This window comes from Malaclemys terrapin, chromosome 8 (assembly GCF_027887155.1).
Source record: "Malaclemys terrapin pileata isolate rMalTer1 chromosome 8, rMalTer1.hap1, whole genome shotgun sequence".
Classification (NCBI taxonomy): domain Eukaryota; kingdom Metazoa; phylum Chordata; order Testudines; family Emydidae; genus Malaclemys; species Malaclemys terrapin.
Window position 1 is genome coordinate 36,195,167 of NC_071512.1, and position 14,119 is coordinate 36,209,285.

The window sequence follows — 14,119 nt, forward strand, 5'->3', positions numbered from 1 at the left end:
GCCTCATGCTCTCTCCCTGGCGTGCACCCATTTCATTGTCCCCACAGCACTGTGACAATGGGGTTGAGACAAAGCCGGTATAGCCAAGATGCCTTTGTACCGATTCCAGAGCTGTATTTCAGCCCTGTGGCAATCATTTTCATCGACACCTCATGACTGAAGCTAATCAGTTGTAAACACAATCCGGGGTTTAGAAGGAGAAAAATCCACCAGGATTATGGTCTGTTACAAAGTGCTGCGAGGTGTTAGGACCACTGGGTAGCTTCCCATAAACAATGGCCATAGGCTGCTTGTCAGCCTGCAAACAAGTCTGGGAGTTGACTTTTCATACTGACACCTTCCCATTGGCCCCTTCAGAAGTGGCAGAATGTCAGCTGTCTTTAAAAAAATAAATAAATAACCATTTGAAATGAAAGGTTAACATTTTCAAAAGTGGCCTCTGATTTTGCATTCCTCCTTTTTTAATGTGTCCATCCTAAGATGCCCTGGGCCTGATTTCCAGTAGTGCACCTGCAGCGCCATCTCTCAGCCACTCTGAGACTCCTGCCCCACCAGGTGTCAGTTTGGCCACACAAAAATGAAAGCCTCCCAAATATTACTGCCCACATTTGAAAAATTGGAGTCATGTTTCTAAGCCTTACAGTTGCAAAGGAAACCTTCCAAATGCGCCTTGATGCAGTGGTGTCTCACTCGATTTACAAACACAGAATGCAACGATAGCTCTGAGAAAAGCGTGGACTGACCGTCCCCTTCCATTCACCTCAATGCGGTGTTAACTCTGAAGCATAATGGTGGACATTGAAATGTCTCTTTCAGCTAGTTTGAGACTGAGAATTTTAGATCCAACATCCAGCTACTCTAGGATGTAAGTGGAGTTTAGGACTGTGGATGGAGCTTCAGACTGTGGGTGTTTGGGATTGTGTAACACCACTCCTCCTACCCCCAATCTGATCACTGATTAAGATTAATGCTGGAAACACATTAATTATTTCTTATTTTATTTATAATATAAAAAATGTTCAAGTGTTAAACAGTCAAGAGTTCAGACATTCAGACAATCCAGAGCAAATGTTTACAATCATCTTATGACTAATTAGCAGAGTTTCCATCTGACCCCATTGTGGGTGAGGAATAGAGGGTTAGTTACTTTATTGCTAAAAGTTAAATGAAATACACTGTCAATTGTTGTATTATCTTCTCAGTCACAGCTTCACCATGCATCCAATCTACAGTATCTGAAATGCAAAGGACATGCAGAAGTGAAAATATAAAAAGAAATAAGTCAGGCTACAATGTAAACAGGGTTGCTGCAGTGAACTGAAAGGAGGGGCACTTTCACATGTGAATGTTCCGCTGCTTGGACACACAGCACTGTCTCTTTGAGCCACGGGTCCAGGGGCCAAGGCTGCCCCAAACGTGATGTCCATCTTTGATAGCAAGTTATTATGTTAACACTGGCACATTACAATAACAACTTTCTTTACAATATACGGCACATGGATACAGAAGAATCCACTGAATGGCTTTCCTGATACATTGCCCGCCTGTTTCATTGGCCAGGGGCAGGGTCCTGGAAATGCATTGCAGTGACTTTAATTAGGGATTAATTTCATATGGAGCATGCTCAACACTATCTGTAGCTGATTCACAGCAATTAGCAGGGCTATACTGGTGGTCATGCTGTCACTAACTTCTCCATGTCCTTTGCTCTACTCTTCCGCACTATCATGGCCAATATGTAACCCTGTCTAAGCTTCACATTGTTTCTTGCAATACTGTAATGCCGTCTTTTAAAACAATTGACCAGTCAAGAGCGCTTATCTGTAACTGCTGCAATGGGCTATTTCCCTTCCTATCAGGGTCTGCACCAATAAAGTGGATTCAACCATATATAAATACATAATATTTTACCACATCCATGTAAACGTTTTATTCATTTGACTACAACTTCACAAAACCGTGCCAAAATGAGTCAGTTTTACTTGGGACCCCACAAGTAACACGGTCAACAAATATATTGTAAGGGTTGTTGCTACTGTATGCTTTTTTTCCCTTTTCCTACCTATGTTGCAAAAAAACCCATTATTTCTGCATTCTGGTATGTAATTCCCCCACCCTGAAATAAGCAAAACTACAACTATTTGAGTGGGCAAGACAGATTCCCCATAGGAGGTATTTATGAGAACATACATACACATGTCCTTTGTGTGTGTTATAACAATGTTTTAAAGAACGAGATCACAAACATCCAGAGATGGGGAAAAGTGGAGGGTGCTGTTTTTTCAAATGGGAAAGTGCCCTTAACATGGTAAGTTGTCTTGAACTAAAACCTATGATCTTAAGAATGCTACTGAAACGTAATCCTCAGCATGGACTCTGGCATTAGCATACAGCAAAAAAAGGCACCACGATTTTTTTTTTCTATTTTTAAGTTGTCAAAAATTGGCCCATCTTTTTTTTTTTTTATTGTTTATTTATTTTGTTTTGTTTGTGTTTTTTTTCTCTCGGAAGCTGTAAGTCAAGATGTTACATATAAATAGAGATTCCCTATAAAAAAGTCTTTGCTGTTAGCTATTATAAGACAACTTTGCTAAAATGAAAATAAAACATTTGATTTGTTATATTTTTTCCTCTTTTATATAAAATAAAAATATCTTTCCTCCTTTTCGATACAGGTGTGTTTGTGGGTGCGTGTGTGGCTTCTAAAGAGGAGCTGAGTCCTGTTTGGGTCTCGTGTGTGTCGATCTGCTTTGCCCGCTCTCCACCTGTGCGTTTTGTCTCTCGAAGGAATAGTAAGTCCTGCTGTCTCCCGGCCGATACAGCGGTGGTGAATCTGTGTTCATTGCCTCAGTGTTTTGAATGCTTAAGAACGGGGTGCTCTCCGCCATGAGCTCCTCATCAGACTCACTGTATGAAGCACTGCTTCCTGAGAAGGAGTCTCTGACCGTCCGGGCTCTGTGTGAGACCTGCCCGTTGAGTTTAGATCTTTTCCACCGCCTGTTGTTGCTAGCTGTTTTCTTTGGTTGTTCTAGTGCTGGGATGTACTCTTGTGTCGTTTCATACTCGTCATCCTCCGTGATGCGGAAGGGGCTTGAAGGCAGGCTCCCCATGCTCTCATTCAAGTAGCTCTTCCTTTGGTAGTAACTGTCATATCTCTGCATATCCTGGAAGGGCACCTGATAGCGTCGCAGTAAAGGCTGCTGCTCTTCCACTCGGAAGCTAATGGGTGCCGCAGGTGGAAGAGACACCGCGTGAGCAGAATTGGGGGAGGTGATCTCGAAGGTAGGTACCTGTGCAGCAAGTGAGTAATGGAAGTCGACAGGAGACAGACGTGCTGGTGTTGTCAGAGCAGACACATACCTGAAAAAAGAAACAACTACATTAGGATCCTGATTGACAAGAGCTTTCCAGATATTATTCTTCCCATTTGAATACCTGACCCTGAGGTCCAAACTACCAAGGTCAAATAGCTAACACAAGCACACCCTTGCATAGTAATTGACACACCCACACCCCACACATGGTAACTGACACAACCGCGCCCTCACAGGGTAACTGATGCATCCGCGCCCACACACAGTAACTGACACACCCACGCCCTCACATGGTAACTGATGCACCCACGCCCACACACAGTAACTGATGCACACACGCCCCTCACACAGTAACTGACAGACCTGCGCCCTCATGCTTTAAATTTCACCCAGAAGAACCAAGTCCCAAGTCATTTTACAGACTGTAAGGCCTATTTCCAAAAGTGGTTGCCCTATTACAGGCCATACAAGCCCTCCATTTGGACACCTGAAGTCACCCACTAGCCCAATGGGCATGTGAGTGCATATCTGTTCAGAATGGGGGTTTACACCTTCCTCTGTACTACCTGGTGCTGGCCACTGTTGCTCACAGGAGAATAGACCCATTGTACTGTTGATCCCATCTGGTACGGTGAGCCCTATGGTCTTATGCCAGCATCTTGTGCAGCAGCTTAAGTTACCTGCATGTGAAAACTGGATGCTCTGAGTGTCTATACTGGGGTGAAGCTAACACAGGGGTTATGACATTCACCAATGAAATCTAGCCACTTCCGAGGTAAGATACACCATCCATCTCGCAATGCCAGCCACCCTGCACAACAGTTTAGGAAGCGAAGGATAACGTCCAGTTGATGCAACAGTGAGAATTTAGATAGGTAAATTTAATTAACAAAGGTGAAATTTCCCCATGACACTGGAGCTCAAAACCCTCCTCTTTCAAAAAGCGCCATGGGAACTTTAGGACCAGAAACAATTAGAATGTTACTTTTAAGGCTCCTCCAAAAGATACTACCTCCAGCAAAACTGCAGCTTCTAACCCCATGCTGAAGGGCTGGACCACTCAAGAGCCAAAGAGAAGAGTGCCTCTGTTACCAAAGCAACGCAATGCAATGGGAGGTACTCAGCACCTTGGAGGATCAAGCCCAACGTTTGTTAACATCCTGGGTGCATTGCAAGGTCCTCAGAACAGAGGCTTGAGGAGCTGGTTGGGAGAGGATGAGATGGGTGGGAGGGGATTATTCTTTGATCTCCCTCCAAGCAGTGGCTGATTTGTGGGGTTATATTAGATTTTGTGCTTGGCCTTTGAGCTATATGGAAAGGGCCATTTTATAGATAGAATAGAAAAGTGATAAGTAAATGGCCCTAATATGACGGTACAATTGGGTGAAACAGAGCTGGTACGTAAATAGCCCAGGATGACTACATTTTGGTGACACAGAGCTGGAGCGTAAATGGCCCAGGATGACTGTACATTCGGGTGACACAGAGTTGGTACGTAAATGGCCCAGGATGACTGTACATTTGGGTGACACAGAGTTGATTACATAAATGGCCCGGGATGACTGTATATTTGGGTGACACAGTAAGTTCTCCTGAGGTGCATGGGTTTGTAGCTTTTTGACGCTCACACAGCTCATTTAAATGATATGCACAAAAGAGGTGCATGCTGGATCTGTCCAGCAGCCCTTTCACCAGTGTGACACCACGGAGCTCACTGGAGGTACAGTGAAGAAGGGGGGTCGGAACATAAACCAATCATCACATAGAGGAGGGACACCAGCTCACAGAGTAACAAATTGATACAGAGGAGATGGGACCCCACCAGGAGCCTCTCTCTCCTCTCTGGGTTTTTCCTGTACTCCTGCTCTTAGATGAGAAAGCCCTAGACGGCTGGGTTGGAAAAGATCCCAAGAGACATACAATGGCAATGTCTAGCATTTCACCCCACATATTTGCCTCATTCAGCAGTTACATCCATTGCCTGATCATCCTCCTGGAGGAGTGCACAAGGAGAAAAGGAAAGGGCAGCATGCCCTCCCTGACACCTGTACCCTTGCTCAGGGACAATCACAGTCCATATCCCTGGACTATGCCAGTCTAGTGCTGCCAGAAGAATCAGCCTCTCTGGCACACCTAGTGCCAGCAACCATGGCTGGCCCTGCCCAGCCACACTGATGCCACCCTGTTTCAAAGGGTGCAGAGCCGCACCCTGCCTATGCTCTAGGAGGCAATGCCTCAGAGAGCTAGCACCAGGACAGGTCACCTCTGCTATGCTCCCTGCACAGCCACAACCCGGACCTTTATAGTCACACGATCAACTTTGGGGCCTTCTCCATTGAAACTGATGGGATTTGGGTCAGGCCCTTAGTTTCAGATCTGTCCTCTGGCTCTCCCCCTCCCTCTGCGCCAGGGGAGTCCCTTTCCTGCTTTACCAACACATATGTTTTGTGCAACGTTCCTGGTATCTGCCCTTCCACCAGCACCATCCCAGGCTCTCATCCTCTGTGAAACCCTCGAGTGCCTTTCTCTGCCCTCCCTCTAGCTCTGCAATGGCTTTTCTCTAACACAGGGTCCCAAAGTGCACACAATATCCTCAGCACACTCACACCACGGCTGTATAAAACGCCCTTATTACCTCCTTTGGCTTAGGAGAGATCCCTCTATTTATAGACACGCACTCAGGATTTCATTTGCTCTGTTAGCAAGAGCATTAGAGCGTGAGCTCATCTCCAATAACCTCCGCTCTAACCTGCAGGGCTCTCTGACCGCACGGCTGCTTTCTAAGCAGCAGCCTCCTGTTTCTATCTGGGCTGATAATGGGATCTCCCTCGGTGCCTCACCTTGCATTTAGCTATCCTAAATCTCATCTAATTTATAGCTGCCTGGCTCTTCCAGCTTGCCACATCACTCGTGCTGCTTGGAGAGCTCCTCTGCTGCTTATTAGCCCTCCAAGCTTGGGGTTGGCTGCACAGATGATGGCCAACCCCTGTTGGGATGGGGTTGGGGAGGATGAAAGGTGATGCCCTCCTCACCTAGCAACTGGGGACCACCTCGCTCCCTGCAAGTGCCCACGTGGGTGCTAGCTGCCCACAAGTGGGCAGGGTGGAGGGGCATGGTCCTATCCCTCCATGCCCACCACCACACCTGTTAGCTGAACACAAAGGGGAGTGCACACTGTGCTCTCCCGCAGGTTGGTGGAGCCACTGCTCTGGTGTATGCTCCCAAAAAGCCCCCCGGGAGAAACAGGGGCTGAGTCACGCTTAGTCCCTGCTTCTGGGCTGCCCCTGTGCACCGCACCTCTGCTTCCTAGCGGCAGAATCTAGCCCTGACTCAGCGGGAGCTCATGTCCTGCCCCCACTCATTCCACAGGGATTACAGTGACTGTTTAGTAGAACAGACCTGGAGCCTGGCTCCTGTTGATGCTTTCCCTGTTCTGAGGGTGTCGTGTTTGCTTATAGAGCCTACAGCCTGCCAGCCAGTCTTTGCCCTCACGCTGGCATTCCTATCTACATGCTGGGGGGCAGGGGCTGTAATAACAGCTTTAGAGAAATCAAGGTAAATGTCAGCTGCTGTGCTGCCTTGGGCCACAGCATCTGTAGTTCTACTGGGGGATCTGATCACCTGGTTGATCTGTGCCATGGTAGCCGGTCGCTAGCAGAGCTGGGCAAATAACCAATTTTTCAGGTCAGTGGCCAGCCCGAAAAATGGGTGTGGGGGGGAGGAATCAGCAAACCGAAAAAGTAAAAAAAAAAATCCAGCTTTGGGTCAAATGAAAGGTTTTGTTAGGTTTCTGAGGAATTTCTTAGCTTTTTTAACTTCTTTCTTGAATCAAATTGAAGTAAAATTCACACACAAAAATTTGAAACATTTTGATTTTTTCAGAATTTTTTTTGTTGGACTGAAACAATTCCGTGAATTTGAAAACGTTTTTGGTCAACCTGAATCTGCATTTTTCAGTGAAAAAGGAACGTTGTCTGAAAATTTCCCCTCAGCTGTAGTTGCTAGGTTCCCTTTTCCCAGCGGTTTCATTTGGATACTGAACCTCCTTGACTTTGCTAAGATCTGCAATGGAACACCCAGCTGTGCAGTCACTGGGTTTGCTTCACATTTGCCCTTTGTCCAATTCTAATAGGTTCTGCAGTTTCCTCTGTGGGATGAGAACTCGTGAGGACATCAGGGAAGGCTCTCGCCACACGTTCCATTTCCTTCACCAGCTCCTTAACGATACTTAGCAGGAGAGATCAAGATCCTCTGCCTTCAGGGTCTGAGGGAGAGCAGAAGTCAGAACCCAGGCAGGTAGGGAGGCGTGGTAAAACCCAGAAAGTCAGTGGAGGAGGGTGGTGGAGCTAAGATGGTAGGTAGAGAGACAAGTCCATCCCAAGGAGTTTATTTCCAGGCTGGGAGACAGTTGGTGCAGGTGGGCAGATGGAAAGGAGTCACAGAGGGAGTGGCTAGAGATAAAGAGCAGGGGAGGAGGACAAGAGATGGGAAGCAATGGGGTGGAGGGTTTGGAGGCAGGGTCACAATCAGGCCTGGGAAGCCTAAAGTGGCGTGAAGAAGGAAAGGGTGGAGTTAGAGGTGGAAGGGTCAGAGGCAGGGGAGAGTTCTTATGGGCGGTTGGGAAATACTGGCAAGCTGCTGGGCAGAGAAGCGGGCAGAGGAGGGTGAGGTGTCCAGAGGGAGCAGGAGGAGGAGAAGAGATGCCACGCTTTGGAAGCACTAGAAAGAACTGACATGGAGGAGCTCAGTGCAGGCCTAGGATATTGCCCAAGGGCACTCAGCAGCCTGGCTGCAGGCACAGAAGCAGCAGATGCAGAGGGAGGGGATTAAAGGGCAGACAGAGCATCAGGAGAGGGAGGCACTGGAATCAAGAGAGGAGTTGTGAGAAATGAAAGGGTTGATGGAATCAACTGAAAGGAGAGAAGCCGTGTGTGTGTGTGGAAGGGACTAGGAGGCTGAGAGCAGCAGCGAGGTCAGCCTAGAGATCGTGAAAGGAGCGATGGGGCCGAAGGGAGGGAGACGTGCAGAAATACAGCAGGTGGGGATTGTGGCAAGAGCTCTGAGACAGAGATCAGAGCTTCAGGAAAGAAGCCAAGAGGCAATGGAATCGGGTCATTACCTCTGTAAAGGTGCAGACACCTGGGATGAATAGAGGGGACGGAGGAGAAAGAAAGAAAGAGACCCACGCACTGAATCCAGACAAAGCCTTAGAACAGGGGTCGGCAACGTTTGGCACGCGGCTCGCCAGGGTAAGCACCCTGGCGGGCCAGGCCAGTTTATTTACCTGCTGACATGGCAGGTTTGGCTGATCGCGGCCCCCACTCGCCGCGGTTTGCAGTCCTGGGCCAATGGGGGCGGCGAGAAGCGGCGCGGGCGAGGGATGTGCTGGCCGCGGCTTCCCACTGCCCCCATTGGCCCGGGACGGCGAACCATGGCGAGTGGGGGCCGTGATCGGCCAAACCTGCTGCGTCAGCAGGTAAATAAACTGGCCTGGCCCGCCAGGGTGCTTACCCTGGTGAGGCGCGTGCCAAACGTTGCTGACCCCTGCCTTAGAACAATGACTCAGATTTCCCTCAGTCCTATAACCATCCCAGCACTCTTCTGGATTGGGTTTTCCTCCTCCCTTAACAGAGCTCCTCTACTTCCCTCCCCTTTCTGCTTTTCCTAGATATGTTTGTAGAAATCTTATTTCCACTGACTCCTTCCCTCTCTCATACCCATCAAACACACCCTCTCCCCCTTATTAAGGAATGTGGTAAATTCTCCCTCACATGGGATCTCTAGATCAAGTTCTATCTGCTCTGCTTCAGCCACAGGTTTCTGGGCTTGAAGCAGGAATGAAATCTCTGACCTGTGCTATATAGGAGCTCAGACTAGATCATCATCATGGTCCCTGCTTGTCTTAGATTCTGTAAATCTATGAATTTCAATCTCTCTCTCTCGTCTCCCTTATTTGATTTCTAGAAGATCCCACCTCACTTCCTGCCTCTGCAAAGTTCAATTTTCAAGTCCTTTGTAAGCTCTTCTTTTAGTCACTGGCTTGCTTTCTTGTTCTGGATTTCCCTCTAAAATCACACGCTTGCATTTGTGCTTTTTACTCTTTGGTCCCCCATTGTAGGATGGAATATGTAGGATATATATATTAGGATGGAATATGTAGAATGTATGTGAAAAGACGCCTGCTTGTCTGGCAAGGAAAGAGAACAGCCAGCTGAAAAGCTGAGCCAGCAATCGGATCAGATAAACAACTGGGTCAGCAATCCAATCAGGTAACAACTGAGTTGGCAAACTAATCTTAGTGCTAGGCAGAAAGGTGTTTATACAATATAGAATGAATAAGTTTTGTAACTGTGTATTTAAGGCGAGCACCCAAATATGGGGGTCACTTGCATTTAACCCTATGCTGTGCCCTGGTTTGATGGACCTATCACTCACTGAAGCAGCAAATAAATGACATACTTTTTCAGCACAGGAGTCTGTCTGTGAACCTGTGCACTCTGCGTGGTGGGAAGAACTGCTCAACACCCAGCATTGTCCTTCTTATTTCCATCTTTCCCTTGGTACCTCACTCTGTGTGGCCTCTTCTTACTAACTGCCTCGGTTTCCTACCATTAGATGTGTGTCAGTAAAATGCCCTATGATTCCAGCTTCCCATGTTCCCCTTCCTTAGGAGCTTAAGCCCTGAGAGATCCTTTCCCCACTGGCTCTCCCCTATGCTCAGCTTTGCTATGACTCTTAATTGGTTAATAGCAAATGCAAGTGACGGTGCCTCTCACTGTATTCTCCACCTTGCCAAACAAGAGGCACAGTGAGTGAGATCTATGCTGAGAGGCCCCAGCTAGCCACCCTCCCCAGTCTTAACAGCCAGGTAGTCTTAGCCCCATGAGTGTTCCTCCATATTAACCATGCTGCTTTCTGTGGCCACCTATTGTAACCAGCACTAATACAGCGCTTCCCTTTGGTGGCCTTTATGAACAGGTTTCACTGCACACTTCAGTGGAGTTTATGTTAAATCTCCATTGATGCCCCCTGGTTTGGCTGCATCCACCTCAGACATCTTGGTATTTCAAACCACCAGGATGCTTAACACCAGATCCGGTACCTTTCCTGTCTCCACTATCTCTTCGCTAAGGGCCTGCTCTTTGCTTTTACTCTGCTTTGATCTGGGCCAGAGACTTGTCGGGCACTGTTATTTCCTTTCTCACTCATTGGGACCCAGAGTGCCCATGCTGTCGTTTTCTTCTCTTGCCATCTAGATTTCACTAGAAGGTGACTCCCTTGTCCCCTAGCACAGGCATGTGTCTGGCTTTCTCCTCCTATGAAGAGCATGGCCTTCAGACTCAATAGGCCAGCTTTCCTGACTGTCTCCCATTGGTTCCACAACACCAGTGGGGCCATCAATCCTGCACGCAGCTTGTCCGATTCATCTTGTTTGCCCCCAGGCTTGTGGCACTTGCATACAACATTGCTGTATTCTGATCCCCTGGCCTTCCCCCCTGCATTGTCTGTGTCTTATCTGCTGCGCTGGACACGGTGTATTTGGTACAGCCTGATCCTCCCCCCAGCCTTGGGAGACCCCCACGAGCCTTCACCATGTTGTCCATATTCAAGGTGCAATTGGGGCTCTCTGGAGGTGCAGCACACACAGGTGCAGCCCAGGAGAGGAGGCTCTGGCTTATTCCAGGCTGATCTGAGGGTGAGAATGCAATGGAGGCAGGACCTCCCTGGCTGCCTATGGCAGCAGCACTGGCTAGAATCCCCACAGCTCTACTCCCTCCCACCTCTGACACATTCCTCCCAGCCCCAGCGTGCTCCCTAAGACAGGGCTGGAGAGGGATCCTGCATGAGGTCTCCATGACAGCCTGATGCAGTGCCTATCCTGGGGGTATTCTCCCATGGCCAGCCCCGTTATACTGCTGCAGCAGCACTGGGGGGCTGGGCTGGAGAAAATCCCTCCCTCCAAAAGGAAAATGAAATCTATCACCTTTCCCAGCTGAGAGCCGATGTAACAAGCCCAGCTAGTAGTGAGCCAGCCAGGGTGAAGGCTTTCAAATCCAGGCAGTCTCCTCTCACCAATAAAAACAACCCAATCCTCCGTGAATCCAACCCCTCCTCTCTACTTCATCTTCATTTAGATTAGTTCCTTGCCTGGATCATCAGCTACTTTTCCATCCCTAGGCCATGACCAGTAGGGGCTGATGCATACATGTAGCACTGCTCTTTACTGGCTGGAATGTGTCAGAGCTGCTCGCGGCTGCAGGTTCTTTGTACTAAGCTATTGGAGCAGCTTCTGTAGCTCACAGGATAGGGGCTTCTCTTTTGGGAGAGGAATTCTAGTCCCTGTGCCACAGGTGGTCAGCAAGCTTGGAGTCTTCAGCCATGGACTGAGAGAAGATCTACGCCCCACCCTGTCCCCAGAAGTCACCCTGAGGCTGTCAAACTTTCGCTCTTATTTACACTTAAAATGTATAAGAGAGAAAAGCTCTGATGCTTCAGGGCATACTATACTATACAGCAACATGAACTGCTTGGTGGTAGGGAGAAATTTCCACCAGGGGCAAGCTATTGCATAATTGTCAATTGCGAGAGGTTTTGCATCTGTGTCTGAAGCTTTTGCTATGGGCCATTCTCAAAGACAGGACACCAGCCCAAGTGGAGCACTGCTCTGGTGCAGTATCTTATGTCCAACATGGATCTGGTCTGGATGCCCCTCTCTACTGTCCTTCACTTCCACCAGCGAACCCTAGTAACCCATAACAGAGTCATCTGCCCCAGAGCTGATGGCACAAAGCAGTGAGGGCTGACCTCTCGCTGTGTGGCGAGTCTCGCAGCGAATCCACCGAATCCCTGTATTGCATCATGGGTCTTCTCGAGTCCTCAACGCAATACGCAGCTCCTCGCCGGGTGCGGGCCTCGACGCAGGCAGGGCTGTTGCATTTACTGGTTCCCACTGAAGAGAGCATCATACCAGACTGCGAATCAGAAGTCAGGCTCTCCGTCCGGTCCAAGCTCCACGTGTGGCTTTCCTGCCTGTGGAGCAAACCACAGATCAACAACAGTCAGGGAGAACTTCTGCCATGCCCTGCTACACCACACCTGTTCCTTCAGACAGTCTGTGGCTCAGAGCCATTCTGAAAGAATCTACACTCTGGATCCACTTTGCTTCTCTTTCTAAAAGTAATGTGTTTAACTGGGGGGGCAGTTTTCAAAACCTGGCCTTCACTTGTTTTGTCCACAATGAATTTGGGTGCAACTGCTTGTAGGCACACAGGAGGACAAACAGATACCTCACTGCCTTATGGCATGTGCAGATCAGGCAATTGGAGTCAATGAAGTTTGCCAGTAGAGAATTAGGTGGGGTACACAGGGATGCCAGAGCAGGAAAACAGTCCTGATCCAAAGAACTTGTTAATTATGGTTAAACCCAGGCCTACTTTCAGCTGAAACCATCAACAACATTTACAAGTTCAAATGGTGTTCTGGTTAGAAAAGAGGAGGAGTGAAATGGCAGCTTCACATTCAACTGATCTGCTCTGGGTGTGTCTTCAAGAACATTTGCTCACTGCAGTTTATTCAGGAAGACAGCGTTCTAGATATCAAGCACCAATTCATGACAGTATTTTGGTGCCTTGTGGGATTTACAGATGCCTAAGTGAGTTAGGCACCTAACTCCCACTGACTTTTGATGAGAGTTAGGCACTTTGGAAACCCAATCGGTACCTGCCCGTCAGAAGGCCTAACTATTGTGAAGTGAGTGAAAAACACTTAATGAGACCATGTAAATTGGGGTTGTGCACGCACATATACTTTTACACACACAACTCAGGATTGCACATGTCTATCGTATTTGTGTGTGCAACTCATGAATGCACAATACCTGAAAAATATCACCAAGTTTTGAGGACTGAATAACAGAATAGCCACACTGCTAGAGTAACTTATGTAAGAGAATGTCTTCTAAAGAAAACAACATTTTGCCTTCTGATCCTTTTCTCCGAACACTTGGAATGCGAAGGATTCATTAACACCAAACACTAAAGTAACACTGTGACTATTCACCTAATGGCCAGATTTTTAAAGATATTTAGGTGCATAATGATGCAGCTAGGAGAGCACCTAATGTGCTTTTGAAAAGCCCATTTTGCATCTTTAGGCACCTAAATACCTTTAAAATTCGGGCCCTACATCCTTTTTGTAAATGGAACTTAGGAGGGTCTGAAAATTTTTTCCTTAGGTACTTTTGAAAATTTTAGTTATATATGTTCCAAACCCCAAAGCTAAAAAGAATTTTCTTCAAAACTATCACAAAATCAAACTACATGTAGAATAATCTTCAGTGTTTTTCTCTTGTGTATCTATTTTCTCTGTTTTACTCAAAGTGACAGAATATTGCAAACACTCATGAACAGTGAACAAGCAGGTGAAAAGAAAAACATTTGGTATTTGCTCTGACTTAAGAAATGTTTTTCTTGCTACACTCCTGAGATATTTTTGCAGGGACAGGATGGATGTGTGTGTGTATGAGGGGGGGAAATGGCACACTCACCTCTGGCTTGAAGTTGGAGTGGCTGTGGAGCAATGGTGAGATGGGGAGCAGGAATGACTTCCTGAAAACGTCGTCTCTGTTTCCCTCCGTATCACATGGTCAGTGGCAGAAACGTTTTTAGAAATATACTGTAATAAAGAGAGTCCCAAACATCAGGCAACTGCTCATTGATTGACTGGGGGGAGGGGAGGTTTCGCCTTCCTCTGCAGCCTGGGGCATGGGTCACTTGCAGGTTTAAACTAGTGAAGATGGTGGATTC

At 47.6% G+C, this 14,119-nt stretch overlaps 1 protein-coding gene across 2 annotated transcripts in view; it reads right to left on the reverse strand.

The window, feature by feature from the left end:
- Positions 1-1,026: 1,026 nt before the first annotated feature.
- NRG2 (neuregulin 2) overlaps positions 1,027-14,119 on the reverse strand; it is a 286,620-nt gene continuing 273,527 nt past the window's right edge. For both annotated transcript variants that reach the window (XM_054036434.1, XM_054036433.1), the window contains 3 exons: positions 13,861-13,988; positions 12,120-12,344; positions 1,027-3,360 (listed from right to left, as the gene is read on the reverse strand). In XM_054036434.1, coding sequence (XP_053892409.1) covers positions 2,703-3,360; positions 12,120-12,344; positions 13,861-13,988 — 1,011 coding nt within the window. In that variant the 3' untranslated portion in view covers positions 1,027-2,702. The remainder of the gene's footprint in view (positions 3,361-12,119; positions 12,345-13,860; positions 13,989-14,119) is intronic.